The sequence below is a fragment of the Lentinus tigrinus genome, assembly GCF_003813185.1.
Source record: "Lentinus tigrinus ALCF2SS1-7 unplaced genomic scaffold L226scaffold_15, whole genome shotgun sequence".
NCBI classification, from domain to species: Eukaryota; Fungi; Basidiomycota; class Agaricomycetes; order Polyporales; family Polyporaceae; genus Lentinus; species Lentinus tigrinus.
This window is the reverse complement of record NW_027137924.1, coordinates 127,320-154,326: the sequence shown is the minus strand read 5'-3', so window position 1 is coordinate 154,326 and position 27,007 is coordinate 127,320. Positions and strand designations below refer to the sequence as shown.

Here is a 27,007-nt window from a genome sequence, read left to right as displayed (position 1 = left end):
ACCACAGTAGATCGACCGCACTCGGTGCAGTTGGAGTCATCCGAGTGTTCCAGACAGGCATCAGCATGCGCATCTGTTCGGTGAGCGCAGCCTTGGCAAGGAACTCCAAGAAGTAGTAAGTGCAGGAGAGGTACATACCTGTTCGCATTCCAGGTTCCCAGCCCGGCGACAACACCGACCGGTGGTGCGGTCATGGACAAGCTCGGAAACGGCTAGTCCATTCAAGGCACGAATTACAGTTGGATCCCGCTTTGAGATCAAGGCAGCTCGCAAGACCGCGCACAGCGGGGAGGCGGCCACAAGCGGCGCAGAGCCTCCAACTTAGCAAGCCTCCGAGCCAAATCGGAGGTGCATCAGGCGACCACGCCTCGAGGTTAGCCCGTTATGTTGTGCGAGATGCGCAGGAGTAGAGTATGGAGGAGAAGACCCGGGGCAAGTTCAGAGCCACATCGCAGTTCTGGGATGAGGTACCGTTCGCCGAATGCTGTGCTAACGGGTCAAATTCAAGCGGGGCCAGGTTATGAGGAGTTTGTACCGAGACGCGTCCGCAACAAGCTACCGCGTGCAATCATGATGGAGAGTTCCTTGTGAACAGGAATTCTAGATCGCTGCGGGTGACTGGGGAGTGGCTGGATCATGGATAGCCTACCGAAACACCGTGTACCACCCTCTACCATTGACAGTTCACCACCGAGATGCTGGGTATGGAAGGACGGTAATGATCAGCGTACAATCCTGTTGTGAAGCTTCGCTTGAGAAGCTATGATCGACCACGCAAACCTCGAAGGGGCCACCGGTCAACATTCGAAACGAAACGAGAGAGACTGAGCTGAGGGTCCTGACCCGGAGACTCCTGGCTAACCTTGGGAGGTATCCGGGGTCCCGATTCCCGGGCCGTTGGACCAACACCTCCATCACTCGCCATGCGCGACAGAACTTGAATGCTCATTGCTCTCCTTGTTTTCCAAAACCAGCTTGCACGGATACCGCACATCGACCTGCTAGTACTCACTGCTGCATCGACTCCCTGATGCCACCAGACGTACGCAGCGGCCGCACGACCAGGAGTACGAATCGGAAACGGCGCGCATCTGCATCTCCTCCTCCGGCCTTGAAGAAGCGTCGTGCACCTGGCAGGCCCGCTGCGGGCACCAACGGGAGAGTGACCAGGACCTCGAATGGTGACAACGCTCCAGGTGAGCAGCGGCTCAACCCGCTTCCTCTGGAGCCCCCACATGAGCGGCCTAGCTGGCAGGTATTCTGCTGGGGTGCAGGCGACTCCGGCCAGCTCGGCATGGGTGCCGAAGTCCTCCCTTTCAACCTATCCAAACCACGGCGAAACCGCTACCTAGAAAACTTGGCAGAAGGCGGCGCATTTGGGGGTCCAGGAACCGGGTTTGAGAGCGTCGCTGCAGGTGCTCTCCATTCGGTGTTCATTGACGAGAAAGGCACTGTGAGTTACGTATTCTCATGCACACGAACTGCCCTAATGCGCTGCTAGGTCTGGACGTGCGGTATGAACGATAACGCCGAGCTTGGTCGGCCTACCATCACCATCACCCAAGGAGACACAACCGTTGAAGTCGACGAAGCCACTTCCCTGCCCTTCCATGTCCCCGTTCCCATCCAAAGCCTTGTGGACGAAGGGTTCCGTGCGGTCAAAGTCGCTGTTGGGGACTGCATAGGCGCAGTGCTTGATTCTCATGGTCACCTACGCGCTTGGGGAACATACAGAGTGAGTGACTTGCACCAGAGACGACGATCCTCCAGACGCTTAACCGCCAATCAGACCTCCAACGGAGAGCTCGGTTTCTCCCCCAGCATTCTCAGACAGTTCAAACCCGTCTCGATTCCCGCCTTGTCCGCAATGGAGTTCTCGTCTGTGGCAGCAGGCGACAACCACGTTCTATTCCTCACCACTCATGGTGAAGTCTACAGCGCAGGATCGAGCGAATACATGCAGCTTGGCCGGCGCGTCCTCAAGCGCCACATGGTCAAAGGCACCGTCCCGGAGCGTGTCATCTTGCAAACGCGCTCGCGAAAAGCTGTGGTCATCGGGGCCGGCGCAGACCACTCCTTCGCCGTCGACGCGGACGGGACCACATGGGGCTGGGGCCTTAACGGTCACGGACAAACGGGGACAGGCGTTGAGTCCCACAGGAGCGAAGATCGCGTGGTATCCTCACCTCGACCCGTCCATGGCCTGACTAAAGCCGAGCTGGACGGAGCTACTATCGTGCAGATAGCAGGTGGCGTCCAGCATACGCTTTTTCTCTCCTCCGACGGACGTGTTTACGGGTGTGGTAACTATGAGGACGGACAGCTCGGTCTTGCTGATGACGATGGCGAGCTGGCGGCACGCTATCCAGACCGATACGTTCCCGAGCCTGTCTTAATCCCTTTCCCTGACAGTGATGATCCCGTCGTGGCAGTAGCGTGTGGCACGCACAACAGTCTTGCCATTACACAGGGCGGCGCCTTGTATGCTTGGGGCCGCGATACGACTGGACAGGTTGGCACGGGCAACGAAGGTGCCGACGTCAGGACCCCGACAGTTGTCGTCCACAGGACGGGCGGATCTTGGTTCACGAAAGCAGCATCGTGTGGTAGTCAACATTCCCTGGCCTTGTTGCAGAAGAAGACATGAGTGTCTTCAGTCTGCGGCGTTGTGTTCTAGATGGTGACTGAACATTTATTACATAGCGTAGAAGATAAGAATGATCAGGAGGCTATGTCCTTCCAAGGGTCACTGCCAATGCATGTGGCCGGCCTCAGAAATATGATTGCCCCTTGATTAACCGTATCCCCCCATGCAGGCCTCATGCGCGAGTACAGGACCAGTCGGATGCAACGAGCGAACAGAACAACATATCATTCATTTATCCAAGAAGGCCGCTGAAGGCGCAATGGCAAGAAGCCTCAACGAAACGAACAGTCCGACTTATGCGGGTATTACAACAGACTACGGAGCGGCCGGCATACGGGGCACAATATCAGTATCGAATAAGTCAGGTCAAAATGCAACAGCAACAGCAAAGCGATGGCTAGTCATGAAGGGAGTCGTGACAGAGTATCATGAGAGGTCGTAAAAGTCATAACAGCTACCGCTTCGGGGTAGCAGCACCAGATGCACCATCGACGGCACCATCCCGCCTGTGCGGGTGGAAGCCGTGTCCTGCCTTCGTCTTCACATCGTCCCAGAATGCGTTCCAATTGTGTGGCCGCGGCTCCACTGGCTGTGCCACGGGCGTCGATGGGATCGACGAAGACAGCGGAAGCCCGTCAGTCGAGCGGGAGAACACCTCTCGCTGAGCTGCGTTGACACGCTCGACGGCCTTGATGAGCGAGGGCGTCGCAGGAACAGGCGTGAACGCCACAGGCGTCAGCGTGGTTGATGACCCTGTGCCCGCCTGCGAAATCGCGGCCGACGAAGCCCTGTGTGCAAGGCTATGTCGCTGGAGGAAATGTGTGCGATTCGCGGTGACGTCTTGCTCAGTGTCCGATAGCGGGTCGTCCTTCGTCTTCCTGGCAGGCTGATCGTCCGCAAGCGTCGCCATTGAATCGGAGCGCGTGGGCGAGCGCACGAACGGGGGCACGCCTTTCTTGAAATCCTCGTCATCGTCCGAGTCCGACTGGGTGTAAGGATCAAGGGGCTCGAACTTGATAAGCTCACGCGTACGTTGGCGCCCCTTCACTCCGGGCCGGCGATCTTTACGCAGGTATTCCTGGGGCGGAGTGAACCTACGCGGCTTGTCATGGTGGGTAGCATGTGGTCCAGCGAGCGAGCGTTTCTTGTACAGCTTGAGTGGCGAGTCCGGGACCGGAAGTTTCAGTTCGGCGTCGGTGGGGAAAACGATGTCTTTGTCGACGGGGTCCAAACCCTTGTTATGTCCGAAGTGGCGTGCCCAGAAAGATTGCAGTGGCTGGAAGTGACCCGCACGATCGGAACCGTTGGGCAGAGTAGCGGCGTAGTCGGCGAGATAGCTGTCCCATTTCTGCCATATGCGCGTGGATCAGTGTGAAGTTCATGCGCTGCAGCAAACTGCGGATTAAACTCACCTCGTCCGGGTTCTCACCAAGTTTCCTTTTCAGGAACCAATCACTGGCTGCGCCAATAAGGACGAAGAGGCAGAACGCTGCGCTCAATCCCTTCTCCTGCGCAGTGCCCCAGAGATCCCCGTCTTTGATCCAGAGTCTGTCCCAGACCTCAATCCATGATGGAATGTGTGCAAGAAGAGCGATTGCAAGAATGGTGCCAAATGCGCCAACTGAGGCCATCGCGAGACGAACGAACACATGCTGTGTACGTGCGATGGGGAGGAGACACATCACGAGGCCGATTGGAGTGAAGACCGCAACCAGTATAAGACGCGTGAGGAGGGAGGGATGCAGAATGACCGAGAACGCAAGGGCAAAAGTGGAGCTGCGGGAACACCATGGTCAGTACATGCGCAGTGTTTCGGGTCAGAAGCAAGCTGGAAGAGATGAAATGGGCCTTAATGATGACCGATCTCTGGCATCAAACCTGCGCCGCAAGTCGACCACCTCGACCTGTCAACCGTGGACGTCAAAGGTGTCCGCGTGGACGGTGGTTAAACGATGTTGACAGATAGAGGCGGTGTTGGATCTGACCGGACCATCAGAGTAAAATGCGAATGAGGACCTGAGCGTCCATGAGGTAGAGCACAGCAAATGCATATGGTGCATGCGCAGGGTAGCTGCAGTAGAACGCTAGACCTTAAAACATCCAGGCCCGGGATGGACAGAGGGCTAGGGCCCAGGCCACATTGTGATGAAATATCGCTATGCTCATGCTGCAACACCAGCTCAAGGGACTATGGTCTGGGGGCCAGAAGGCAGACCATAGCATGATTGGGTGATATGACAGGGTACTCACTATCCAGCGATACCAGCGAACGCAAGGGTGACGAAGCGCCACCTTGCGGCCAGGACGGAGCAAGCAATGGACGGCAGTAACCATACGGCGAGGAAAGCACCAGGGCTGAGCGGCTTGGAGGTGGAGACGTTCGGTATGAGGAGCGCGAGGAAGGTGGTGAAATGGACTGGCCATCCGTAAGCCTTGAATCACACCAGATGATATAAGCTGAATCTAACACACCTCCAGTCACGAAGCCCAGGGCAATTCCACCAATGCCGCCCTCTATCCTGAATACGGTCTTGAAGAGGACCTCGGCATGCTGGAACTTGGTCGCCTCGGGCGGCTTTAGTGCGTCATATCGGGGCGCAAAGGCGCGTGTGCGATCGAGGGTGAGGAAGGCGCCGGCAAAGGTGAGGAGTAGAGACAGGAAGAAGAGGGGCAGCGCATATGCGAGGAGGAAGGACGAGGAGGAGAGGAGGGACGCGAGCGTGGTCTCTGCGGTGGTGGACATGGTGCGATACGGGCTGCCAGAGAAGTCGTGGGCGTGAGAGGTCGTCAGGTTGCGCAGAGCGTGCAGAACGTCGTCGCCGAGTGCGCAGGCGTCCTTGCCAGCGCGAGGGGCTCCGAGAGCGGCGAACGAGGGCTCGCGGACGGGGGCGGGGTCGCGGGGGAGGGCAAGGCGGACGGCGGGCAGACGGCGGCACTTTGGCCCTGGGCAAGGGAAATGCCGGCGGCTACAGGCACGCACCGTTTTTTGTCAAAGTCACGCACTTCTCGTCCTGCACTCTGCTCATGCTCCCACTCACTCCCCCTGCGCCCTCCCACACCTACACAAACCACAGAAAGAGACTCCGCTGACCCACTCGCACACCCATGGTCAAAATATCTGCCCTCCAGGGCATCTCAAACATTTTCCAGAAGCAGGGCAGCCATGGCACCCCCCGCAGACGAACCCCGAAGCGCGAGCATTCCTGGGTCGATGTCTCAGACGATGACCTTGAAGTAAGAAGTGCGAAGAAGCAAGCCGCCTCCTCATCCAAGGCCATGCACAATCCAAACCACGGGCATGGTCCTCGCAAGAAACCCCGCGTGTCTGCTCCCGCCCACCTCCCATCCAAGGAGCCAATCCAGATGCAGCGGCAGCAGCTTCCCATCTATGCAGGTCCGTGTTCGACGCAGTGGTTTGCGGCCCAGGCGATCGTTTGACCGTTGGATGCAATTCGAACAGGCAAGGATGCTGTCATCGACGTTATCCGTCAGAACGACGTGACCGTCTTGATCGGCGAGACTGGCTCTGGCAAAACAACGCGTACGTATCTCACACAACTCTAGCCAGTCGTAGCATTGTAGTGGCCGTCACAATCGTCATTCCATCCTCTCTAACCACTGTCATGTCCCTGCGCAGAGGTCCCGCAATACCTCTTCGAAGCTGGTCTCGCTGGCTCTGGCATGATCGCCGTAACCCAACCCCGTCGAGTCGCCGCTACGTCCCTCGCATCCCGTGTGGCTTCTGAGAAGCAGACTTCCGTCGGTTCCCTCGTCGGTTACTCCGTCCGTTTCGACGAAGCATCCTCCAGCAACACCAAGATCAAGTATCTCACCGATGGTATGATCGTTCGGGAGCTCCTAGGTGACCCGCTCTTGTCGCGATACAGCGTTGTCATCGTGGACGAAGCTCACGAACGCACGCTGCGAACCGACCTTCTTATCGCCAACCTCAAGACCATCCTCCAGGCACGGAACGGCCCTACGCGATCTGGGAAAGATGACAGAGGAAAAGGCAAGGGCAAAGCTCAGGAATCCTCCGGCAAGCTGAATCCCCTCAAGGTCGTGATCATGAGTGCCACACTCGAGGCCGAGAAGTTCAGCAGATTCTTTGGCGGGTGCGTGCTTACGTGCCATTTGCCGGATGCAACACCTTACGGTGAACCAACAGTGCGAAGGTCGTATATGTCAAGGGCCGACAGCATCCGGTTACGATTTATCACACTGCGACCAGTCAGCCTGATTATGTAGACGCGGCCCTGCGGACGTTCTTCCAAGTACATCTGGACCAGGGGCCAGGAGATGTGCTCATCTTCTTGCCGGGACAGGAGGACATTGAGAGCCTGGAGAAGTCGATTCAGCTGTACGCCAACCAGCTTCCAAAAGATTCGCTCGGGGTACGAGGTCATCTCAGCTCCTCGATACGCGCGTCAACCTAATGGCTCTTCTCCTGTACAGGTCATGATCTTACCGCTCTATGCTTCCCTACAGCCTGCACGGCAGGCGAAGATCTTTGCATCCACTCCTTCGGGTATGCGCAAAGTCATCCTAGCCACAAACATCGCCGAAACCTCCATCACTATCCCCGGCGTCAAGTACGTGATCGATACTGGGAAGTGCAAAGAGAAGCGATATGTAGCGAAGAATACCGGCACAGGTGCGTCAGCAGACCAGCTATATGGGAAGCCATTACTCATAGGTTCACAGGATTCGACACGCTCTTGACAAGAGACATTACGCAATCGTCTGCCGTGCAACGCGCAGGTCGTGCGGGACGCGAGGTGCGTTCGACCTCTCCTTGTTATGCAGGCGCGTAATCCTAACTATGTTTCTAGGGCAAAGGATATTGCTTCCGGCTGTATACTGAGGACGCGTTCAAGAAAATGCCACGCACGGCCGAGCCGGAGATTCGGCGGTGCACGCTGACCTCAAGCTTACTGCAGCTGAAGTGTCTCGGCCAAGACCTGGAGGAGCTCGACTTCATGGACAAGCCCGACGCCGAGAGCATTGTCTCAGCACTGAAGACGCTCTTCCTCCTCGGAGCACTGGATCACACCAAGTCCCTGACTCCCCTCGGTCGACAAATGGCCGCCTTCCCGCTCGAGCCCCCGCTCGCCCGGGCCCTAGTGGCCTCCGCGGAGCTAGGCTGCACCTCCGAGATCCTCACAATCCTCTCCGTGCTCTCAGCCTCGAGCAAGCTCTTCGTCGACACACATGATGCGCGGGAAGAGGCCGCCGACGCGCGCAAGAAGTTCCGGCACGCGTCGGGGGACCACATGACAGTGCTGAACGTCGTGAAAGCGTACGAGGACGTGTCTCAGAGCGAGAGCAAGAAGGCGCGCACAGACTGGTGCCGACGTATGTTCGTCAACGAGCGCTGTCTCGCCGAGGCGGCGAACATCCGCGCGCAGCTGCGGGACGTCTGCGAGAAGACGAGCATGGACTGGAAAGTGAGCGCGGAGGGGCAGGGCCAGGACGGGGAGGCACGCGTGCTTAGGGCCATGGTCGCCGGGCTAGTGCAGAACACGGCGTTCTTGCAGCCGGATGGGTCGTACAAGCAGGTCATGGGGCCTTCGGTGAGTCTGCGCTTTGGAACACCGCTGTTACCTCGGTTACTGACCAACGAGCGTCCCTAGGTGGTGAAGATACATCCTAGCTCCTCACTGGCAGACAAGAAGGTGCCGGCGATTATATACGATGAGCTTGTGCGTAGTCATGTGTCTCTCCGCCCGTGAACCCTGCTGAATTCTTCTCTTTCTTAGGTATACACGACCCAGATCTACGCACGAGGTGTATCTGCTGTTCCAAGGAGTTTCATCGCTGAGGTGCCGGTATTGAAAAGGCGGACTAGTTGATGGCACTCGTACGCTTGCTGTACTTTCCACGATCACATCGAGTCGTTCTTTGCTTGAATGATTTCTTGACATTTCTTGCTACTCCTTCGTTGACTCGTTGCTCGATATGTCCGATCCACAGTGTTGCGGTACTCGTGCGTCGCGTTAGGCAAATCAACTGGAGTTGCCTCCTATCTCACCAGGGACGAACTGTTCCCATGACACGCCGAAAACTACGAAAAGCTCGCTGTATATTCGTAAGGCATACGGACTATAAAATAGGACCGTATCTGCACTAGGAACTATCAAGTGGTTCGTCCAGCCCCACCAGATATATCCCAATGCTGCAAATACGTTCTATATGATGCCCATCGATACAGCCTATAAGTCTTACTAGTTCACACAATCGTGTAATCGGTGTGGAGGCGATACGAGTGGATTATTGGTTACAGGCTATATGGTAAGTATGGTGAAGATCGGAATCTATGCGCTCTGCACTCCTGCGTGTTCCAGGTGATTACCGCTGGCCGTCTGGCATCCCGTTATTAGCAACTATCTCCATCCTGACACAAGCTCGAATACTCACAAGACTTGCTCTCGTACTTGCCAACGCCAACGATGATGTTCGCCGGCTCCTGCGCCTTGCCCTGGAAGTAGTTCTCCAAGATCTGCTTCGTGCCCGCCGCATACCTAGCCTGCGCGTCGAGCGTCGTGCCCGAGTAGTGGGGGGTCATGCCGTTACCGCCCCCGAGCGGGTTCTTCATGTACCGCCACGGGTGGTCCTTGGGCGCAGGCTGGACGTTCCACACGTCGCCCGCGTAGCCGTTCAGCTGGCCAGACTTGAGCGCCGCAGCGACGTCTTCGGTGTTACAGATCGCGCCGCGGGCGGTGTTGACGAGGTATGCGCCCTGTTGGAAAGGCCCATGCCTGTGAGTCTAGCTCTGCGGAGGACGAGTGTCGAGGTCGTACCTTCTTGAAATGCTTGAGGAGGTCGGCATTGATGAGGCCCTTGGTGCCTTCGTGAAGGGGCGCGTTGACAGTGACAATATCACACTACGTCCGTGTCAGTTCACATGCGATCTCTGGTAGACAGCATCAAGCCTACCTGAGAAACGAAGTCCTTGAGGTCCTCTACCCGGCGGGCGCCGACCTTCGCAGCCGCATCTGAGAACGGGTGAGTATGCACACGCGCATGACGATCACGATAATCAAACAGCGCACCAGCCGGAAGAGGGTTGTAGTCGTAGTAGAGCAGCTCCTTCGGGTTGAACGGCTGGAGACGCTCCAGCACCCGGTAGCCAATGCGTCCGGCCCCAAGGGTGCCAACGACCTTGCCCTCGAGGTCAAAGGCATTGCGCGCGATGTCGGACACCTGCCAGTCCCCGCGCTGGATCATCTCGTGGGCAGGCACGAAGTTGCGCACGAGCAAGAGGATGTTCATCATGACGTGCTCGGCGACAGACGTCACATTGGACCCGGTCACTTCGAGCACCTGGATGTTGCGCTCGACAGCGGCGTCGAGGTCGATGTGGTCGGAGCCGACGCCGGCGGTCACGCAGACCTTCAGGTTCTTCGCCTGGGAAGCGCATATAGGGCGTTAATGGTTAGAGGGTGGAGATACAACGGTGGGCTTACCTTGTCGATGAGCTCACGGGTGAGGTAGCCGGGGTGGAAGGGTGTGGTGATGAGCACTTCAGCCTGTCGGGCACAAAAACTCAAGATGAGTCGGAAAAATCTACACCAGCAGTACATACATCTTTGATGTGTTGCTGGAAGACGCTGTTCGGGCCTTCCTTGTCATCAGTAACCTGAGGACCGATGATTAGTGGGGGCGTACAGCAAGGACTGGCTATACATAATCATACGATGTACTCATGTCCTTGGGACTCGAGCCAGGAGCGGATGCCTAGCTAGTGACGAGGTTAGCGACAAAGCTTGGAGAGGCCGTGCGGGGTCGCAAACCTGGTTCTCTACGGTGCCGAGGAGGCGGGGCTCTTGCTTGGCAGCTTCACCACCCTTGTAAAGAACGGCCAAAATCTGCGGGCAATATTAGATGCGTGTCAGACTAGCAGAAACACAGTGCTGGCCGACCTTCATGCCGGCGTTGCTAGCGTGGTTGACGGTCGGTGCGAGAGTACGCCCGTTGAGCATGCGAGGCGTCGCGGAAGCCGAGGACGACAGGCCGCGCTTGATGGCGGATGCGGAGGCATTGAGGAGAGACATGTTACGCTGTTGGAGAGCGAAGTAGTGTAGAAGTCGAGAGTCTGGGGATATTTGTGTTGCTGGAGAAGGTAGGAGGTGGTTGGTGCTGGATCAGAGCAAGCAGGCGGGGTATATATACACGTCCGTCCATGTTGTCTCCCGCCTGAGAGGTTGCCCCGAGTCGGGACAGCCGGCGACGTGCAGTACAGTCCATGCGTGAGTGCATGGACGCTCCGAGAATGCGCGAAGGTGGTTTCACTGCGCAAGAATAGACGACACGGTCATGTGAACACCTAGTACCCGCCGATGACCGACCAAGGCGCCGAACTGCTTTACAGATGCCGCGGGTACGTTCCGGACTGCTACGACCTGCCTGCGGGACGCCATGGAACGGTGGATTAGCTAACGTAAATCGGATATAGGCTTAGGAACTTCACATATCCACGAATCGCCGGGAACTCTGCTGTACCAGTTGTAAACCACCAAACGGCCAGAAGCCGAGGATTCCCGAGCTGACTGTTGCTTCACATATGAAGGTGCGCAACACCGACATGCGTTGGTACCTTCAAGAGAATAAATCTGTGAAGATCATGATGGCGCTATACTGCCCGGAATGCGTAGGGCTGTTGTAGGTTAATAGGGCCTAGGGAGAGTTGTTACTTAGCGCGTGGCGCACGCGCGATTCTTGACGCGCTACGTCACGCGTCGTGCGTCCCGAATCCACCCGACTCACATCGCTTCCCGTGTGACAAGCGCAGCACGGCGGAAGCTGGCAAAGCAGAGGAAGAACGGTAGTCGGCGGACACGTGAGCAACGTACGTTGTGGTAGGGTCGTTCTTGGGAGCTAAGACTCTGTCAATGGTGGTCGCGATCCGTCAGTTCAAACAGCTTCATTGGGTTCGCTCAGGGTACTCACAAGGTAATCAGTCTGTTGCCGTTCAACGTCTATGTACTTGTTTTGCGCGGCGTGGCATACACTTGTCATCAAGATCCTCAATTTCCATTGTCAAGCCAACTATCCGTACATTCTCAGGCTGAGGCTAGCTATCATGAAACGAGTCCGATGGAATACAAGCTATCTGTAGACGATGGTGAGTTGCAGTCATGGTATGCGAAGGTTTGAGTGAAATGAAATCCTCACTCGTGACGGTTCAGAGGAAGCCACCAGTAATTCGGGAAATATATGTGCGAACGCCGTCTGCATCGTAGACGAAAGCGCCGATATAGCCATCTGGCCGCACAATGACAACGGTCAGTAGCTCTCCATCGACACCATATGCCTTGTAGGCATGGCCCTCCTTGTCGTGGTACGAGTTGGCGCCTCCGACAGCGACGGGGACTCCATCGCGACTGAGGATCAGGGTCTTCGTAACCTGCGCGAGAGGAGATGCCTGTACAGCGGCCACGACTTCCTGCACGTTGGATTCGGCCCCTTCCGGGGCGAAGAGAAGCAGAGTCTGCGTGTACGGCTTGAAGATCTCAAAGAGCGAGGTCGCCTTGCCTGTGGCATCAGTCAGGCCGGGAGCCTCAGGCGCGCGGTCTCCCGCGCGCACATGCTCCCCCGGGTATCCGACGTAACCACGCGCCTTCAATCCTTCTTCGTCCAATTCGCCCCTCCCGCGCGCATCGAAAACCACTGGGCTCCAGCGATAATTGATGTCGAGCTGGCGGAGCGCGCCGTCACGCCACTTCATGAAGCCGCTTGCTTCCTTGCCAGAGCCTGCGGACCCCCCGGATCCTACAGCTTCGTGTGGATTCTTGGCGACAGCGTGGGTATACAGGTTGGAGGTGGTGGCTAGCATGTGGGCGATGACAGGAAGCCGTTCCGTTTGGTACGTGGTGAGCAGATCCCGCGAGGCGAGGCCCTTGCACACCATGGCAAGCTTCCATGCGATGTTGAACTGTACACTCGTCAGGTCCGTCGTGTGTGAAGACCAAAATGCATGCGTACGGAGTCGCCCACGCTCGTATTGAGCCCCTGCCCGCCCGTCGGAGAATGGACGTGAGCTGCATCTGTTAAGAAACTTAGGAACGCGCTGGTGTATTGCATCCTGGCAGTCGCTCACCTCCACAAATGAAGACACGGCCCTCGTAGAGTTTGTTGACCATTCGCATCTTCGGCCTGCAATGGCACCGTAGGTCAATATTATCACTGCCTGACATAAGAGTGAACTGTACTCACTTCCAGTACGTTACCGCAGTGAAGCTCTTGAAGACGACGTCCTTGCGTCCGGTGTGTTCATAGAAAGCTTCTGCGAATTTGGCAGGATCCGTCAAGCCAGCTGGATCAAAGTTCTGACCAACGATTGCAAGCTGAAACTGCCCCGGCTCTTTCTTCGGACGCATGGCAATCCTGTGAAAGACCGATGTCCATGAGTTTGCTCCACGCCCGTAAGATAATTCTCTGTGTGCTCACGAGAACTTGCCAGCCTCGGCCCAGACATGCCAAACCTATCACACGGCTCAAGAGTTAGTACGACACAACACAATGAAAGTCGGGATGCTGACATCTGCAAAGATCCCTTCAGCCTCCACGTCAGCAAAGACAACGCCGTCGGCATCTTTCGTCTGTCCCTCGAATGTTGCACCGATAGCCTTCCTACTGAAGCCTGCATGGGCCGGTAAGTCGTGCACTTCCGCGTTTGGAATCCTCGAACTGACCTCGAGCACCGTCCGAGCCAATGACGTAGGCACACCGAACAGTTTCGACTGCCTCGCTGCCGGCGTGCTTCAACACTATGTTCACGCCGTTCGAATCCTGCTCCATAGAGAGGGGCTCCGTGCCGAGTTCAACGTGAACATTGTACTTCGCGAGATGATCACGGAAGAAATCTTCCGTGAGATGTTGGCTCAAGGAAAGAGTGTCCTAGCGTACAGACTCTCAACTCGGCTGGACACAGTATAAGGATAGGTAGTGTAACTCACCTCTGGGCGATCGGGGCTTACGGGCACGTCTTCCATGAGTTTCCACCTTGCGACGGGCTCGGTACCTCCGGGTAGCTTGTACAGCTGCATAGGCAGCAAAGGGCTGCCGTGGCGTCGAGTGTCTTCCGCAACTCCCAGGAAGCGGAAGATCTCAGACGTTCTGGGCTGAAAACGAGCTCCTCATCGGTAAGAGTTCTGAAACACCATTTGGATACGTACATGTATCCCGCTACCTCGCGAAGACTTGTGAAATTCTTGAGCTTTGTCGACGATGCGTATTGGTATACCATTCTGCGCCAATGTCAGAGCCGCTGCCAGGCCTGAAGGCCCTGCTCCGATCTAGATTACGATTCACAACCAGGCCTACGAATGGGTGAGAGATATACATGGTGATGGACGTACGATGAGGATGGGGGTCTCGATGCTCGTTGACATTGTTTGTCAAGATAAGTTTAGTAACGGATATGTCGTTTGGCTGTTGTTGTCAGAGAGAGGGGGGTGATTTGCAGCTTTCGACCGTCATCTTGCCGGCTTTTATGGTACTTCGGCTAGCGCCATCATGCAAGTGCCTGCGAGATGCAAACACCCTTTCGCTGCTGCTCGTTTTCTGACGGACGGAACCACAGCCGTGCAATAAAATCGATGACGTGTGATGAGAAGCAGGGGATAACAGCTTTGTACAGGCAAGCGGAGCGTGCGATGCCGACGGGGACGCGTCCGCAGAGCGTCGTGGGAGGTGGAATTTGAGGCTTGCGCAACCATGCTGGTAAGCAAGCCGAATGCCTTACAGGTACATACTTGATAGGCTTTGTATAGCATGTCCTGCGGCCGAGAGCGATGTTTTCCTCCCGCATCAGTACTATGGCACACTTGTGTCCGTCGATTGTACTCACAATATCTTACGGTGGTACTCGTAGGTGGTACTCGTAGCTACTAGCCACGTGTGACAAAGTGTTGGTCGTGGGGTCGCCCATTTCGGAGTTTGTCAGCATACATTTGATCTCCGCCGACGCGTCAGATCTATACACCACGACGCGTCGCGGGCGTATTGATTCTCCTCTTCTCACTTTGCTCCCGTAATGGCACATCCCACTGGAAACAACACGGCGACACCCCCATATCTATCCTCGTCCACGGAAGGACGTCTCTTCTGCCGCGGCATCATCTCTGAATAATTCGCACTCGAACCACATGAATATCAACTAGACATTGTCTGCAGCGCCCTCGACGGCGGTGATCTGCACGCGGTCATCCCTGATCCCTCCGGTACCACCTAGTGGCTGCAAACCGGAACCTTTCTTCATGCCTCCACCCGCCCAGCCCAAGCCACCACGTACAAAGCGATCAGCAGCCAACCATATCACCAAGAAGATGCGCGCACATGCGCAGGGTTTGCATCCGCTGCATAGACTTATGACAAGGACCACGAGCCCACAGTACTCTCCGAGACTGTCGAACACATCTCCCGTTAGGTTGTCTTCACATGACCCGCTCCTCCGATCCCTCTCGAGACTGGCAGGCGATGCCGTACTGGACCGGCTTCACCGCAAACGTACGTTCTTCGAAAAATGAGAACATGCGCCACTGTGGACGCGACGTTGGCAACGTGCGATCCTGCCTGTGGATCGATTGAAAGAAGTTGAAGGAGTGCCACGGACAGCACGGTCATGCGGTACCTGTGGTCGAGTGAGTGTATACCTATGCCCTTGGGTGGGTTACTTGGGAAGCGAGACTCGGAGACTCGTCATGGTGAGCAAAGCAGGGTCTGTGGGCAAGCTGAATGGCATGCATTCGATGGGTGATGCTCGAGGACTGGTTTTGGCTACTCACTTCAGATTGTGAAGTTCGGCGTTGCACGACTGTGGGCAACGTGCCGCCCGAGCCACTGCGTGTCCCTGGCACATTTCGTCCCTGAAGCCTTCCTGGTGTCGAGGTCGACACAAGGCAACTCTGTGCACGACACGTACTAGGATTACAATTGAAGCTGAATTGAGCTTGTGTAACTTGCCATCTTGAGGTAGTGGTACTCATGCGCAGCATCCCGGACCCCACAACGCCAAGTGGCAGATCTCCAGGGTCGAGCGTCGCGCTAACCCTGAGTGTGGCCACGATCAGGATCGAGACGAGCTTCCAGGTGTTTCCAATTGAATGCTGTGCCTCACTTCGTTGCGTCCTCGCGCGCCACTGCAGGCTTATTACCCCGGACCCCGGAGCGATAAGTGAGTACTTTATGTAGATCTGTTATCCTACATCAATTTCGCCAAGACGCCGGGGGGCATATCACTCATCAGTGCTGTGTTCAACGCTGCGCCCGGAGTATGGTCCAAGGGATTCACGCAGTAGCAAATTTGTCTCCGGCTCCTTTCTGTGCGCTGCAACAGTGCGCAGAACCCGACGCGTCTTGGAGGTGGTTGGCGGTGCTAACGTGGCAAGCTATCACGAGTCATGGTCAGTCAGTGTCCTCGGTCCCGCTAGATGCCAAGGAAGGAGTCGAGGTCAAGCTGCGGCCGGTGGTATGAGCAACCACGCCCCATGTCCCGTCTCTCAGCGGAGTACGGGCCCGAGGACGTTTCAAACGTTTCACGCGGAGGTCAACATGCGTCTACCAAGTATTGCACAGGATAGCGACAAGTTCACGACCTGGTTGGTCCATACTAGTACTGCAGACCCCGGTCAACGCTAGACTCCCAGGGTGATGATCGTGATATGTCGTGGACGAGAAGCTGGGAGAAGCTGGGAGAAAGGCCGATCCGTGGGTGGACACGTCCCCTGCACGCGCTCCAGGGCTGGTGCCAACGGATGGAATGGTCTCACGCGCGCAGCTTGCGGCGAGTCATGACGCCATCGAACCCGGAGTCATAGGCAACGCTGTCTAGTTGACTATACTGCCCGCCGCCGGGCTGCGGGGGCCATGAGTCGAGGAGGCCCGGGGCGGGTTGCGAGGAGTACGTGTGCTGTACATGTCGCATGCGGGCGCAGCCAGATGGCATTGAACGCGATGGAGTTGGATCTGGGTTGCACTCAGGTAGCACCAGAGTTCGAATCTGAGGTGCCGGCCAGTTGCGCATGCGTATGCACTCGGATCTACCGGGTGAATCACCAGGAGCGGCTCGATCGCGTCCATATCACTGTCGACACGAAACTCTACGGCACAGCAGCAGCGTCAACGCCGCGGCATCGGATGAAGTTGCGTCGGGTGGACGAACGCGCAAGTGCACACCGCGAGGGCATCATTTGCCAAATTGCATCGCAGAAGCGGGGCAGAATGGTTATGACAGAGAAAAAACATAAGCGGGAGACGACACATTCGGCGTTCAAACGATTGGCGCCAGGGCAGCCCGCCAAGCATACGCCCTCGCCCCGCGGCCCGTGGGCGCCGTGGTTCCGAGCACGTAAGGCGTTCTCGTAAGCCATCCTCCTCCTCCCATCCCTCCCTGCGCACAGAAAAATACAAGGCCACGTCTGTTTGCATCAGACTTGCGCTGAGAACGCGGAGAACGTCGCCCCCAGCCAGAGAAGACGGACGGAGAGGGGCAGCCCGGGGAAGACGCGAAGCACACGATTCGCAGTGGATGCCAGCGTGGGGAGACGCCGGGCGGCCGCGTAATAAATATTGGCAATTGATATAAACGAACTCAAGTGGCCCACAACGCTCCCCTTGCGCTTGCGCTTGCTCTCCGCCGCCGCCATCTCCAGGCCCTCCGCTATATAGCTCCCATCTTCCCCGCCAGGGCTATCGCATCTTCTGCGGTTTTCTTCTCTCCCCCAACATGGCGGCCAACTCGCCTGATTCTCCTTCTCTCAACGAGAAAGCTGTCGACCAGCCCGCACAGCTCCAGAAGAAGGGCTTCTTCTCCCGCAAGCACCCAAAGAAGGCCCATCCCGTCGACGACGAAAAGCCCAACGATGCCGTCGTCGAGGCTCATGAAACTGCCCCCGCAAAGCAGCTCACTCCTGTCAGCTTCTCCGCTCTCTTCAGGTGCGCCCGAGTCCCCCGTTCCCACTCCCTCTGCCCCATTCTCACCCCCTTCCCCCCACTTTTTGCAGGATGTCGACCAGGGCGGAGCTTATCATGAATTTCATAGGCTTGATTGCGGCCGCTGCTGCCGGCGCGTCCCAGGTACGTCCCAATTCCATTCCAGGGTCCCGCACAACCGGCGTGCGCCTCGTACGGGCTCGCATCCCCGTCAGTGGATACGACCAGCAACCGTCGTGCCCTCTCCCTCGCGCTCGAGACCTTGCATTGACTGCAGTCATGTCCGCACGTCCACAGTGCAAATTCACCCTTGAAATCGTTCGATTGGCCATCTCGTTGACATGTTCATTCATCTAGCCGCTTATGTCCCTGCTCTTCAGTCGCCTCACTCAGGACTTTGTCGAGTTCGGCACGGAACTCCAATTGGCTGGCTCCTCCAATGCTACTGAAGCAGCAGCAGCTCAGGCTGCCCTCCCTGCCGCTGCCGCTGCTTTCAAGCACTCTGCGGCCCTCAACGCCTCCTACTTGGTTTATATCGGTACGCACTTTGCCTTCATGCACTCGCAGTCGCTCACCTGATCGCATCGCAGGTATCGGTATGTTCGTGTGCACCTACACCTACATGGTCGTCTGGGTCTACACCGGTGAAGTCAACGCGAAGCGTCTCCGTGAACGTTACCTTCAGGCCATCCTTCGTCAGGACATCGCTTACTTTGACAACGTCGGCGCGGGTGAAGTCGCGACTCGTATCCAGACTGACACACGTAAGCGCCCGCAACTTAACCTCACCCCATCAAGATACTGACTTCGGTTCCTTCACAGATTTGGTGCAGCAAGGAACATCTGAAAAGGTTGCCATGGTTGTCAACTTCCTTGCCGCCTTCGTCACTGGTTTCGTCCTTGCCTACGTCCGGTGCTGGCGTCTCGCCCTCGCGATGTCGTCCATTCTGCCATGTATCGGCATTGCGGGCGGCGTGATGAACAAGTTCATCTCGAAGTACATGCAACTTTCGCTCCAACACGTCGCCGAAGGTGGTACACTTGCTGAAGAGGTCTTTTCGACCGTCCGTACCGCCCAGGCGTTCGGCACTCAGCACATCCTCTCCGATCTGTACGACGGTCACGTCGATCAGAGCCGTGCTGTCGACCTCAAGGCTGCAGTTTGGCATGGTGCCGGACTGTCGTTCTTCTTCTTCGTCATCTATGGCGCATACGGTCTGGCTTTCAACTTCGGTACTACGCTCATTAACAACGGCGAAGGTATGTGTGAGCCCTGCGTAGATGTTTGTCTGGAACTGACTGGTTCTCTAGCTACGTCTGGTGAAATCATCAACGTTATCTTCGCCATCCTTATCGGTTCCTTCTCCCTTGCTCTCCTCGCCCCCGAGATGCAAGCGATCACTCAGGCTCGTGGTGCTGCTGCGAAGCTGTACGAGACCATCGACCGTGTCCCCACCATTGACTCCTCGTCGCCCGCCGGGCTCAAGCCCGAGAAGTGCATCGGAGAGATCTCTCTGGAGCACGTCAACTTCAACTACCCATCTCGCCCCAACGTACCGATCGTCAAGGATCTTTCCATCACCTTCCCCGCTGGCAAGACGATCGCCCTTGTTGGCGCGTCTGGCTCTGGAAAGTCCACGGTGATCTCCCTTGTGGAGCGCTTCTATGACCCGCTCAGTGGCGTGGTTAAGCTCGATGGCATCGACCTCAAGGAGCTGAATGTCAAGTGGCTCCGTCGTCAGATCGGTCTCGTTTCCCAGGAGCCCACGCTGTTCGCCACGACGATCAAGGGCAACGTCGCACATGGTCTCATCGGCACCGAGTATGAACACGCCTCCGAGGAAGAGCAGTTCAAACTCATCAAGGAGGCGTGTATCAAGGCCAACGCGGACGGTTTCATCTCGAAGCTTCCTCTGGGCTATGAGACTATGGTCGGCGAGCGTGGTTTCCTGCTCTCCGGTGGTCAGAAGCAGCGTATTGCCATCGCACGTGCCATTGTCTCGGACCCGCGTGTCCTGCTCCTTGACGAGGCCACCTCTGCCCTAGACACGCAGAGCGAGGGTGTTGTCCAGAACGCGCTCGACAAGGCCGCACACGGACGCACCACCATCACCATTGCTCACCGTCTCTCCACCATCAAGGACGCGGACTGCATCTACGTCATGGGCAACGGTCTCATCTTGGAGTCAGGCACGCATGAAGAGCTTCTTCGCGACGAGAACGGCCCATACGCCCGGTTGGTTCAGGCGCAGAAGCTCCGTGATTCCCGGGAGAAACGTACGCTCGACTCCGACAGCGACACCGCAGCATCGAACGAGGAGGCTGAGGCAGCGCAGATTGAGAAGGAGGCCGCCGATGAGATACCTCTCCAGCGCCAGAAGTCGGGCCGTTCCCTTGCCAGCGAAATCCTCGAGCAGCGCCTAAAGGAGCGGGAGGGCGAAGGAAAGGACTACTCGCTCTACTACATCTTCAAGCGTCTCGGCTACCTCAACCGCGGTGTCTGGAAGCAGTATTTGTTCGGTGCCATTGCTGCCGTCGCCAACGGTGCGACGTACCCCTCGTACGGTATCGTCTTCGCCAAGGGTATCAGTACGTTCTCGGACATCGACAAGGCGCAGAGGCGCCACGACGGTGACCGGAACGCGTTGTACTTCTTCATCATCGCGATCCTGTCCATGATCGCCGTCGGCTTCCAGAACTACCTCTTTGCCTCGTCCGCCGCGGAGCTCACGTCCAAGCTGCGCTCGATGTCCTTCCGCGCCATCCTCCGCCAGGACATCGAGTTCTTTGACAAGGACGAGAACAACACCGGCCAGCTCACGTCCACGCTCAGCGACAACCCGCAGAAGATCAACGGTCTCGCCGGTATCACGCTTGGTGCCATCGTGCAGAGTATCTCGACGCTCGTCATCGGCTCGATCATCGGTCTAGTGTTCAACTGGCAGATCGGTCTTGTCGGTATTGCCTGTATGCCCGTCTTGGTCTCCGCCGGTTATATCCGTCTAGTAGGTCTCTCTGACAGAGTGTTGGATCACTATTGCTGACCCCCGTCGCTTCGCAGCGCGTCGTCGTCTTGAAGGATCAGCAGAACAAGAAGGCTCACGAGCAGTCCGCGCAGCTCGCGTGTGAGGCCGCCGGTGCTATCCGTACTGTCGCGTCACTCACGCGTGAGGATGATTGCTGCCGTCTCTATAGCGAGTCGCTGGAGGGGCCGCTCCGCCGCTCGAACAAGACTGCAATCTGGTCCAACGGTATCTTCTCGCTCTCGCAGGCGATGACCTTCTGGGTCATCGCGCTGGTCTTCTGGTACGGCTCGCGTCTCGTTGCCAACCTCGAGCGCTCGACTTTCCAATTCTTCATTGGTCTCATGGTGGGCATTTCACTCTCCCTGTGGAGCGCGGCAGTGCTGACGCCTGTGCGATTTAGAGCACGACCTTCTCCGCTATCCAGGCCGGCAACGTGTTCTCCTTCGTGCCCGATATCTCCTCGGCCAAGTCGTCGGCTTCCGACGTCATCCGCCTCCTGGACTCGATGCCCGAGATCGACGCCGAGTCTACTGAGGGTGAGGTGCCCAAGGACGTGAAGGGCCACATCCGGTTCGAAAACGTGCACTTCCGCTACCCGTCCCGTCCCGGTGTCCGTGTGCTCCGCGACCTCAACCTCACTGTCCAACCCGGTACCTACGTCGCGCTTGTCGGTGCGAGTGGTTGCGGTAAGAGTACGACCATCCAGCTCATCGAGCGGTTCTATGATCCTTTGGCCGGTACCGTTTACGTACGTATCTCACTTCTATCGACTTTTTTGGGGGTGTGGGTGCTGATAATACGTGCACAGCTTGACGAGCAGCCGATCACGAAGTATAATGTCTCGGAGTACCGGAAGCACATCGCGTTGGTGTCTCAGGAGCCGACGCTGTACGCTGGTACTGTTCGCTTCAACATCCTTCTCGGCGCGACCAAGCCTAGGGAGGAGGTCACGCAAGAGGAGATCGAGGCCGCCTGCAGAAACGCGAACATCCTCGACTTCATCCAGTCCTTGCCTGAGTACGTGTCTGTTTCTCTGTGTGTAATGTTTGGGTCCTGACGATATTCTGCAGCGGCTTTGATACCCAAGTCGGCGGCAAGGGTTCGCAGCTCTCCGGTGGTCAGAAGCAGCGTATCGCCATCGCGCGTGCTCTCCTGCGCAACCCCAAGGTGCTCCTGCTCGACGAGGCAACATCCGCGTTGGACTCGAACTCGGAGAAGGTCGTGCAGGAGGCGCTTGACCAGGCCGCCAAGGGTCGTACGACAATCGCGATCGCACACCGTCTCTCGACCATCCAGAACGCAGACTGCATCTACTTCATCAAGGACGGCGCGGTCAGCGAGTCGGGCACGCACGACGAGCTACTCTCGTTGAAGGGCGGCTACTACGAATACGTGCAGCTGCAGGCCCTGTCGAAGAAGTAATTGCGCTGCGCTTGTCCCCAGCTCCTGGACTCCCTGGACGCGGACAGTTCTCCCTATCCTTATAGCGCTGTGCTTTTGATAGACCGACCACGATCTTGCTGATGACCTGCTCCCATACCTCCTCGGTCCAGCGTGTATGCCTAGTGTTTTCTTAATCCCTCCTGCCCTGCTCTTGTCTGCTCATCACCCACCACACATTGCCCCCGAGTGCATCATCCTCGTTATGCCCACCGTCACGACACCCCTACACCCAGCCTTCCCCTTTATACCGCAGCCCGTATAGTTAGTTTTTCTCTAGTTACGACGCCTCACGACGCGGTCTCGTCTTCATGAACATAAGTACTTTTACCTCTTCGTCATCATCGTCTTGTCTTGGGCGGATCGGGCTTACATAATAGGTAGTTTGGTGCTCGATGCTATAGCAGTTATACACCGGAAGTAGTATACCATTCATCTCAGGATACATAGAACGTATCACATCCACTCGAGAGTTATATTTGCGCGAGAGCTTGAAGGTCTGTTGACAGGAATGTGTGTTGCGAGTTTCGCGGTGGCTAAAACAACCTTTGATCTCGATCCACCCGGCAACAAAGCCGGGCGTCTGCCAATGCCCAAATCCACATTTCTTCCTCCTACTTGACCTATTGTAAAATCTTGAACATCATTTCGACACAAACTTGCAGCGTTTGAGGGCGAAACTCAAACATCAGATGGCATACGAACAGATATTTGGCAAGTCGCAAGATACAAATTGTCGAATCGCGAGCTACGTGTACATTCACAGGACGGAGCAATCTCTGGTGTCGTGTCGTGTCCAGCATGACCTATGTTGGGATGGTGTCTGTGAGTTGAAAGTCGGGGAGATCCCGCACAATAGACGGTCAGTAGGTGAGCCGACTGGCATATCACTAGTGCACTCACCCTGTCACCTATTGCCCGGCCTTGTTCATGAACTCGCTGGTGATGGTGCCGAGGGCGCCGCTGTCAAGGTTGGCCCCCGACGACTCGACCATCCACTTCGAGTTGGTCTGGCTGACCGTCCAGGTGTTCGTCTTGGAGCCCCAGGGGCAGTCCCAGTAGAAGTGACGAATGACCTTGTTGGACGCGGTCGGGTCGAGGACGTCGAATTCGCCCGTCGTGCCCGACGCCGCGTTCTCGCGCCCACAGGCGTTGATTTGCAGCTGATCGCCCGGGTGGATGACATAGTTGTCGTACGTGGACGGCGATATCTCGTCGTCTTTGTTACCTGCGTTGGACTCTCCGGTAAGTACGGCAACAGAGTTTGTGTCCCTGAAAGTACTCACCGTCGGCGTACAGCTTGCCCCAGGAGACGTTCATGTTCGCGACCTTGATGTCTTCGGTACCTGAGTTCTTCAGGATCATGATCACCCATTGGGCGTATGCGCGCGGGGGACCGTTGGTAGCGTCAGCCTCAGACATTGTGCGATGTTCGTAGAGTGTGAGCGTGCTGTAGTAGAACGAAGGGATGGTTCTGGAGGGTGGACATCCTGGCCATGGGGTATTTATCCACTTCCCGGTGCCAGCGCCAGTCGATGCGGTAACAGGGATGCGTTCCGTTCACTTCTAGGTCCCCTTCAACGCCATCGTTCGACGAGTCAGCTGCCCTACCAACTTCTACCCTCATGCATGCAGTCTGTTTCTGTTCGCCCGTGTTTCGACCGCCTGACTGACCTGCTTGCTTCTCACTGAGGAGTCGTTCTACTATGCCACCAGGTCTGGTAATCTCTAGGATGTCCATGCATCTTCACCTCAGAATGGTGGTGACAGCGAGGGAGGAAGTGTGGTCCAAGTGGCTCGATCGCGGTACGTACTAGGCTCTACTCTTCCTTTGACCCAGCTCGCTCACAAATTTCCTTTCACAAGACCCTTCGGATCGCAAATGTAGAGACTCCCTTGTGCATACTCCTACGGCGCCTCACACTCATTGATCATCCTTTGGCAGGGATGCGCCGATCGTGGAACGAGGAATGTTTGAAGCGAGAAACCTCACATTCAAGCGGATCGTGCTTCGGCGCAATGAGGTACTGCCCTCGGGGCGTGCTTGGACATCTCCAGTGCCACCCAAGCACCCAACTGTTGCCTGCTCCTGCGTACCAAGGTCGATAGCAAAAGTGCCATGAGGTGATAACTTCAGCATTCTATGGTCCATTCGGGTCACGAAACTTCCTTTCCTCATGAAAGTCGACCTCACGGTCCGCCACCCTTCGCGAAGCCCTGAAGATGACCTCGAGCGCAAGGTGCGGCAGATTAGAGCCGCTTCTATCCACTGTCAACCGTAGACAAAGAAGGTTGGTCTCCCAATCTGTGAATGCAGCTGCCACTGTCACATGAAGACAATCGCCGTCCTCGTGATAGCGAATGCCCATGCAGGGTGCACTCTTGTGTGGTGTCCATCTCAAAGTCACCCTGCCAATACTACTAACGCTGTTTCCTGGAAGCTTGCAAGTGCCATCGGAGCCTCTCTGACCGTGAGGACGTACATCGGCGGCATTCAACGCGCTCTTTGAGGTTCATGGGACTGTGCGATGTGCATCTAATACGTGATGCCGTATACCTGTCGTTTTAGGCACTTCATATAGCTAATCTACATCAGCACCTTCCATTCTGCTCGAGCATCTGAAGCAGGCCTCGGCGAGTCGCCATACCGGACCTCCGCGCTCAGCAAGCGCCACCACTCGACAGCGGTGAACGGAATCAGCTGGGGGAGTATTAGACTTCATTCAATCCTTGCCTGAGTACGTGTCCCTCTCTCTTTGATGTTATCTTTGGATCCTCACCGTATCCTGCAGCGGATATGAGATACAAGTCGGTGGCAGGGGTTCGCAGCTCTCTGGTGGTCAGAAGCAGCGTGTCGCCATCGGCACGCGTGCTCTCCTATGCAACCCGAAGGTGCTCCTGCTCGATGGGGCAACATCCGCGTTGGACTCGAACTCGGAGAAGGTCGTGCAGGAGGCGCTTGACGAGTCGTTTGACAATCTCGATTGCACACGCCGCTGTCTCTCGACTACTGGTTTGGTGCTCGATATTATAGCCGTTACACACCGGAAGTAGTATACTATTCATACGTAGAAAGTATCACATTGAGTCAAGAGTCGTATTTGCGCGAGCAGGTTTGCCGCGAGACTCGATCTGTTTTGGATTGTCGGAGTAGCGCCCGGCAATTATAAGCCGCCCGGGCGTCCACCGTGATTGCATCTCAGGTTGCCAATTCCTTCCACCTACTTAGCCACGGGCGCATCCACCACTTGACTTAAGACTTCCGAGTTGCAGCTCAAGGCGAAACTCAGACATCAGATGGCATACGAACGCGACTCGCAAGATACAAGCTGTCGAATCACGAGCTACGAGTACATTCACAGATGGAGGACGGAGCGATCTCTGTTGTTGTGTCGCGCAATGCGCGAGCATGACGTGTGTTGGGATGGTGTCTGCATGAGTTGAAAGCCGGGACGATCCCGCACAATAGATGGTCAGTAGGTGAGCCGACTGGCCATATAACTAGAGTACTCACCCTGGCACCTATTTCCCGGGCTTGTTGAGGAACTCGACGGTGATGGTGCCGAGAGCGCCGCTGTCAAGGTTGGCCCCCGACGACTCGACCATCCACTTCGAGTTGATGTTGCTGACCGTCCAGGTGTTCGCCTTGGAGCCCCAGGGGCAGTCCCAGTAGAAGTGACGAATGACCTTGTTGGACGCAGTCGGGTCGAGGACGTCGAATTCGCCCGTCGTGCCCGACGAGGCGTTCTCGCGGCCGCAGCCGTTGATGCGTACCTCTTCGCCGGGGTGGACGACGTAGTCGTTGTACGTGGACGGCGAGATCTCGTCATCTTTGTTGCCTGTGTTGGAATCCCGGTAAGTACGGCAACGTTCGTCTCCCCGAAACTGAAACTACTCACCGTCGGCGTACAGCTTGCCCCAGGAGACGTTCATGTTTTTCACCTTGATGTCCTGGCTGCCCGAGTTCTTCAGGACCATCGTCACCCATTGGGCGTATGCGCGGGGAGGTCCCGTGGTAGCGTTAGCCTCAGACATTGTTCGTAGAGTGCAAGCGTGCTGTAGTAGAGCGAGGGGATGGTTCTGGTGGATGGACATCCTCGCCACGGGGTATTTATCCACTTCCCGGTGCCAGCGCCAGTCTAGTCTCGTCACGGTGAAAAGGGTACGCTCTGTTCTGTTCAATTGGAGGTTCCCTTCAACGCCGTTGTTCGACGAGTCAGCTGCCCTCAACCACCAAGCAGCTAAGCTCTATCCTGATATGTACACTCTGGTCTGCGTTTACCCGTGCTCCGAACACCTGACTGACCTCCTTCACACTGTAGTACTACTATTCGACCAGGCCTGGTAATCGCTGGGATCTTTATGGCTCATCTTCGTGGCACAAGATCTGCGATGACAGCGAGCTAGGAAGTATGATCCAGGTGGTTCGATCGCGGTACGCACGGAGGTTCTCCTCTTCCTTCGACCAAGTTCGCTCACAAGTTTCCTTCTGCGAAGCGGGGGCCCTTCATTTGAAGAACGGCGGGCTTGAGACGGCAGCTTCGGGACTGCAAATGTAGGGACTCCCTTGTGCATAGTCCTCTGGCGCCACACGCTCATTCATTTGCTTCTATCTGCTTGCAAAGTGTCTGGCGCTGTTCTTTGAACGTTGAACGTTGAAGGGAAGCTGAACTCATTTTGAAGTTGTCGAACGTGCTTCGGCGTACGGGTCAGGCAGAGCACTAATACGTGCGTATTACGTGCTGTGCATGGACGTCTGTGCCATTCAACTTGTGCGCAGGTGCTTTACATAGCAAGATCCGATAGGAACAACTTTGAATACCCCATGGTTCATGAGACTTCCTTTCCCCGTCAGAGTCGAACTCATGGTCAACGTCACCCCTTTCAACTGAAGAAGCCTTCAACGAAATTATCTCGAGCGCAAGTGCGGCGGTTGGAGCCGCTTCTATCCACTGCCCAT

General features: G+C 56.5%; 8 protein-coding genes across 8 annotated transcripts; 3 read left to right on the top strand and 5 right to left on the bottom strand.

The window, feature by feature from the left end:
- The first annotated feature begins 901 nt into the window (after positions 1-901).
- On the top strand, positions 902-2,805 carry L226DRAFT_488059 (RCC1/BLIP-II). Its single transcript, XM_067677220.1, has 3 exons — positions 902-1,453; positions 1,502-1,735; positions 1,790-2,805. The coding sequence occupies exons 1-3, from the start codon at positions 1,031-1,033 to the stop codon at positions 2,645-2,647; spliced, it is 1,515 nt and encodes a 504-aa protein (XP_067534467.1). The 5' UTR covers positions 902-1,030; the 3' UTR covers positions 2,648-2,805.
- A 69-nt stretch (positions 2,806-2,874) lies between these two features.
- L226DRAFT_90545 (uncharacterized protein) lies at positions 2,875-5,571 on the bottom strand. Its single transcript, XM_067687325.1, has 4 exons — positions 5,120-5,571; positions 4,898-5,063; positions 4,060-4,423; positions 2,875-3,995 (listed from the first exon to the last, which is right to left on the bottom strand). Exons 1-4 carry the CDS (start codon positions 5,388-5,390, stop codon positions 3,102-3,104), a joined length of 1,695 nt encoding a protein of 564 aa, XP_067534466.1. The 5' UTR covers positions 5,391-5,571; the 3' UTR covers positions 2,875-3,101.
- On the top strand, positions 5,519-8,748 carry L226DRAFT_488055 (P-loop containing nucleoside triphosphate hydrolase protein). The gene is made up of 9 exons (XM_067677219.1): positions 5,519-6,041; positions 6,108-6,188; positions 6,285-6,762; positions 6,816-7,041; positions 7,103-7,301; positions 7,352-7,425; positions 7,480-8,220; positions 8,281-8,349; positions 8,407-8,748. Exons 1-9 carry the CDS (start codon positions 5,753-5,755, stop codon positions 8,497-8,499), a joined length of 2,250 nt encoding a protein of 749 aa, XP_067534465.1. The 5' UTR covers positions 5,519-5,752; the 3' UTR covers positions 8,500-8,748.
- On the bottom strand, positions 8,721-10,975 carry L226DRAFT_535816 (NAD-dependent formate dehydrogenase). The gene is made up of 10 exons (XM_067680991.1): positions 10,570-10,975; positions 10,441-10,515; positions 10,344-10,388; positions 10,233-10,286; positions 10,114-10,176; positions 9,700-10,054; positions 9,584-9,642; positions 9,448-9,531; positions 9,065-9,386; positions 8,721-9,009 (listed from the first exon to the last, which is right to left on the bottom strand). Exons 1-10 carry the CDS (start codon positions 10,699-10,701, stop codon positions 8,996-8,998), a joined length of 1,203 nt encoding a protein of 400 aa, XP_067534464.1. The 5' UTR covers positions 10,702-10,975; the 3' UTR covers positions 8,721-8,995.
- A 694-nt stretch (positions 10,976-11,669) lies between these two features.
- L226DRAFT_509677 (uncharacterized protein) lies at positions 11,670-14,427 on the bottom strand. The gene is made up of 11 exons (XM_067678225.1): positions 14,008-14,427; positions 13,825-13,944; positions 13,606-13,770; positions 13,342-13,546; positions 13,189-13,289; positions 13,097-13,131; positions 12,863-13,033; positions 12,747-12,802; positions 12,632-12,693; positions 11,822-12,581; positions 11,670-11,759 (listed from the first exon to the last, which is right to left on the bottom strand). Exons 1-10 carry the CDS (start codon positions 14,038-14,040, stop codon positions 11,832-11,834), a joined length of 1,698 nt encoding a protein of 565 aa, XP_067534463.1. The 5' UTR covers positions 14,041-14,427; the 3' UTR covers positions 11,670-11,759; positions 11,822-11,831.
- A 2,948-nt stretch (positions 14,428-17,375) lies between these two features.
- Positions 17,376-22,029, top strand: L226DRAFT_464450 (P-loop containing nucleoside triphosphate hydrolase protein; the record flags this gene model as incomplete). The annotated part of the gene is made up of 10 exons (XM_067675860.1): positions 17,376-17,584; positions 17,653-17,725; positions 17,939-18,119; positions 18,172-18,345; positions 18,404-18,841; positions 18,893-20,586; positions 20,643-20,951; positions 21,008-21,355; positions 21,416-21,624; positions 21,678-22,029. 10 exons carry the CDS (start codon positions 17,376-17,378, stop codon positions 22,027-22,029), a joined length of 3,987 nt encoding a protein of 1,328 aa, XP_067534462.1.
- Positions 22,030-22,958: 929 nt separating this feature from the next.
- L226DRAFT_571802 (Aegerolysin aa-Pri1) lies at positions 22,959-23,469 on the bottom strand (the record flags this gene model as incomplete). The annotated part of the gene is made up of 2 exons (XM_067684596.1): positions 22,959-23,275; positions 23,334-23,469. 2 exons carry the CDS (start codon positions 23,467-23,469, stop codon positions 22,959-22,961), a joined length of 453 nt encoding a protein of 150 aa, XP_067534461.1.
- Positions 23,470-25,569: 2,100 nt separating this feature from the next.
- Positions 25,570-26,082, bottom strand: L226DRAFT_523664 (Aegerolysin aa-Pri1; the record flags this gene model as incomplete). The annotated part of the gene is made up of 2 exons (XM_067678831.1): positions 25,570-25,886; positions 25,947-26,082. 2 exons carry the CDS (start codon positions 26,080-26,082, stop codon positions 25,570-25,572), a joined length of 453 nt encoding a protein of 150 aa, XP_067534460.1.
- Positions 26,083-27,007: the final 925 nt, after the last annotated feature.

Coding starts and splice junctions, on each gene's coding strand:
- L226DRAFT_488059 (XM_067677220.1), top strand. CDS start 1,031: ATGCCACCAGACGTACGCAGCGGCCGCACGACCAGGAGTACGAATCGG. Junction 1,454..1,501: donor TCATTGACGAGAAAGGCACT/GTGAGTTACGTA, acceptor ATGCGCTGCTAG/GTCTGGACGTGCGGTATGAA. Junction 1,736..1,789: donor GCGCTTGGGGAACATACAGA/GTGAGTGACTTG, acceptor ACCGCCAATCAG/ACCTCCAACGGAGAGCTCGG.
- L226DRAFT_90545 (XM_067687325.1), bottom strand. CDS start 5,390: ATGTCCACCACCGCAGAGACCACGCTCGCGTCCCTCCTCTCCTCCTCG. Junction 5,064..5,119: donor CCTGGGCTTCGTGACTGGAG/GTGTGTTAGATT, acceptor ACGGATGGCCAG/TCCATTTCACCACCTTCCTC. Junction 4,424..4,897: donor TTCGCTGGTATCGCTGGATA/GTGAGTACCCTG, acceptor GTGTTCCCGCAG/CTCCACTTTTGCCCTTGCGT.
- L226DRAFT_488055 (XM_067677219.1), top strand. CDS start 5,753: ATGGTCAAAATATCTGCCCTCCAGGGCATCTCAAACATTTTCCAGAAG. Junction 6,042..6,107: donor GCAGCTTCCCATCTATGCAG/GTCCGTGTTCGA, acceptor CAATTCGAACAG/GCAAGGATGCTGTCATCGAC. Junction 7,042..7,102: donor TTCCAAAAGATTCGCTCGGG/GTACGAGGTCAT, acceptor TCTCCTGTACAG/GTCATGATCTTACCGCTCTA.
- L226DRAFT_535816 (XM_067680991.1), bottom strand. CDS start 10,701: ATGTCTCTCCTCAATGCCTCCGCATCCGCCATCAAGCGCGGCCTGTCG. Junction 10,516..10,569: donor CTAGCAACGCCGGCATGAAG/GTCGGCCAGCAC, acceptor TATTGCCCGCAG/ATTTTGGCCGTTCTTTACAA. Junction 9,387..9,447: donor TCCTCAAGCATTTCAAGAAG/GTACGACCTCGA, acceptor CCTTTCCAACAG/GGCGCATACCTCGTCAACAC.
- L226DRAFT_509677 (XM_067678225.1), bottom strand. CDS start 14,040: ATGTCAACGAGCATCGAGACCCCCATCCTCATC. Junction 13,290..13,341: donor TGGCTCGGACGGTGCTCGAG/GTCAGTTCGAGG, acceptor CGGCCCATGCAG/GCTTCAGTAGGAAGGCTATC. Junction 13,034..13,096: donor GCCGAGGCTGGCAAGTTCTC/GTGAGCACACAG, acceptor GGTCTTTCACAG/GATTGCCATGCGTCCGAAGA.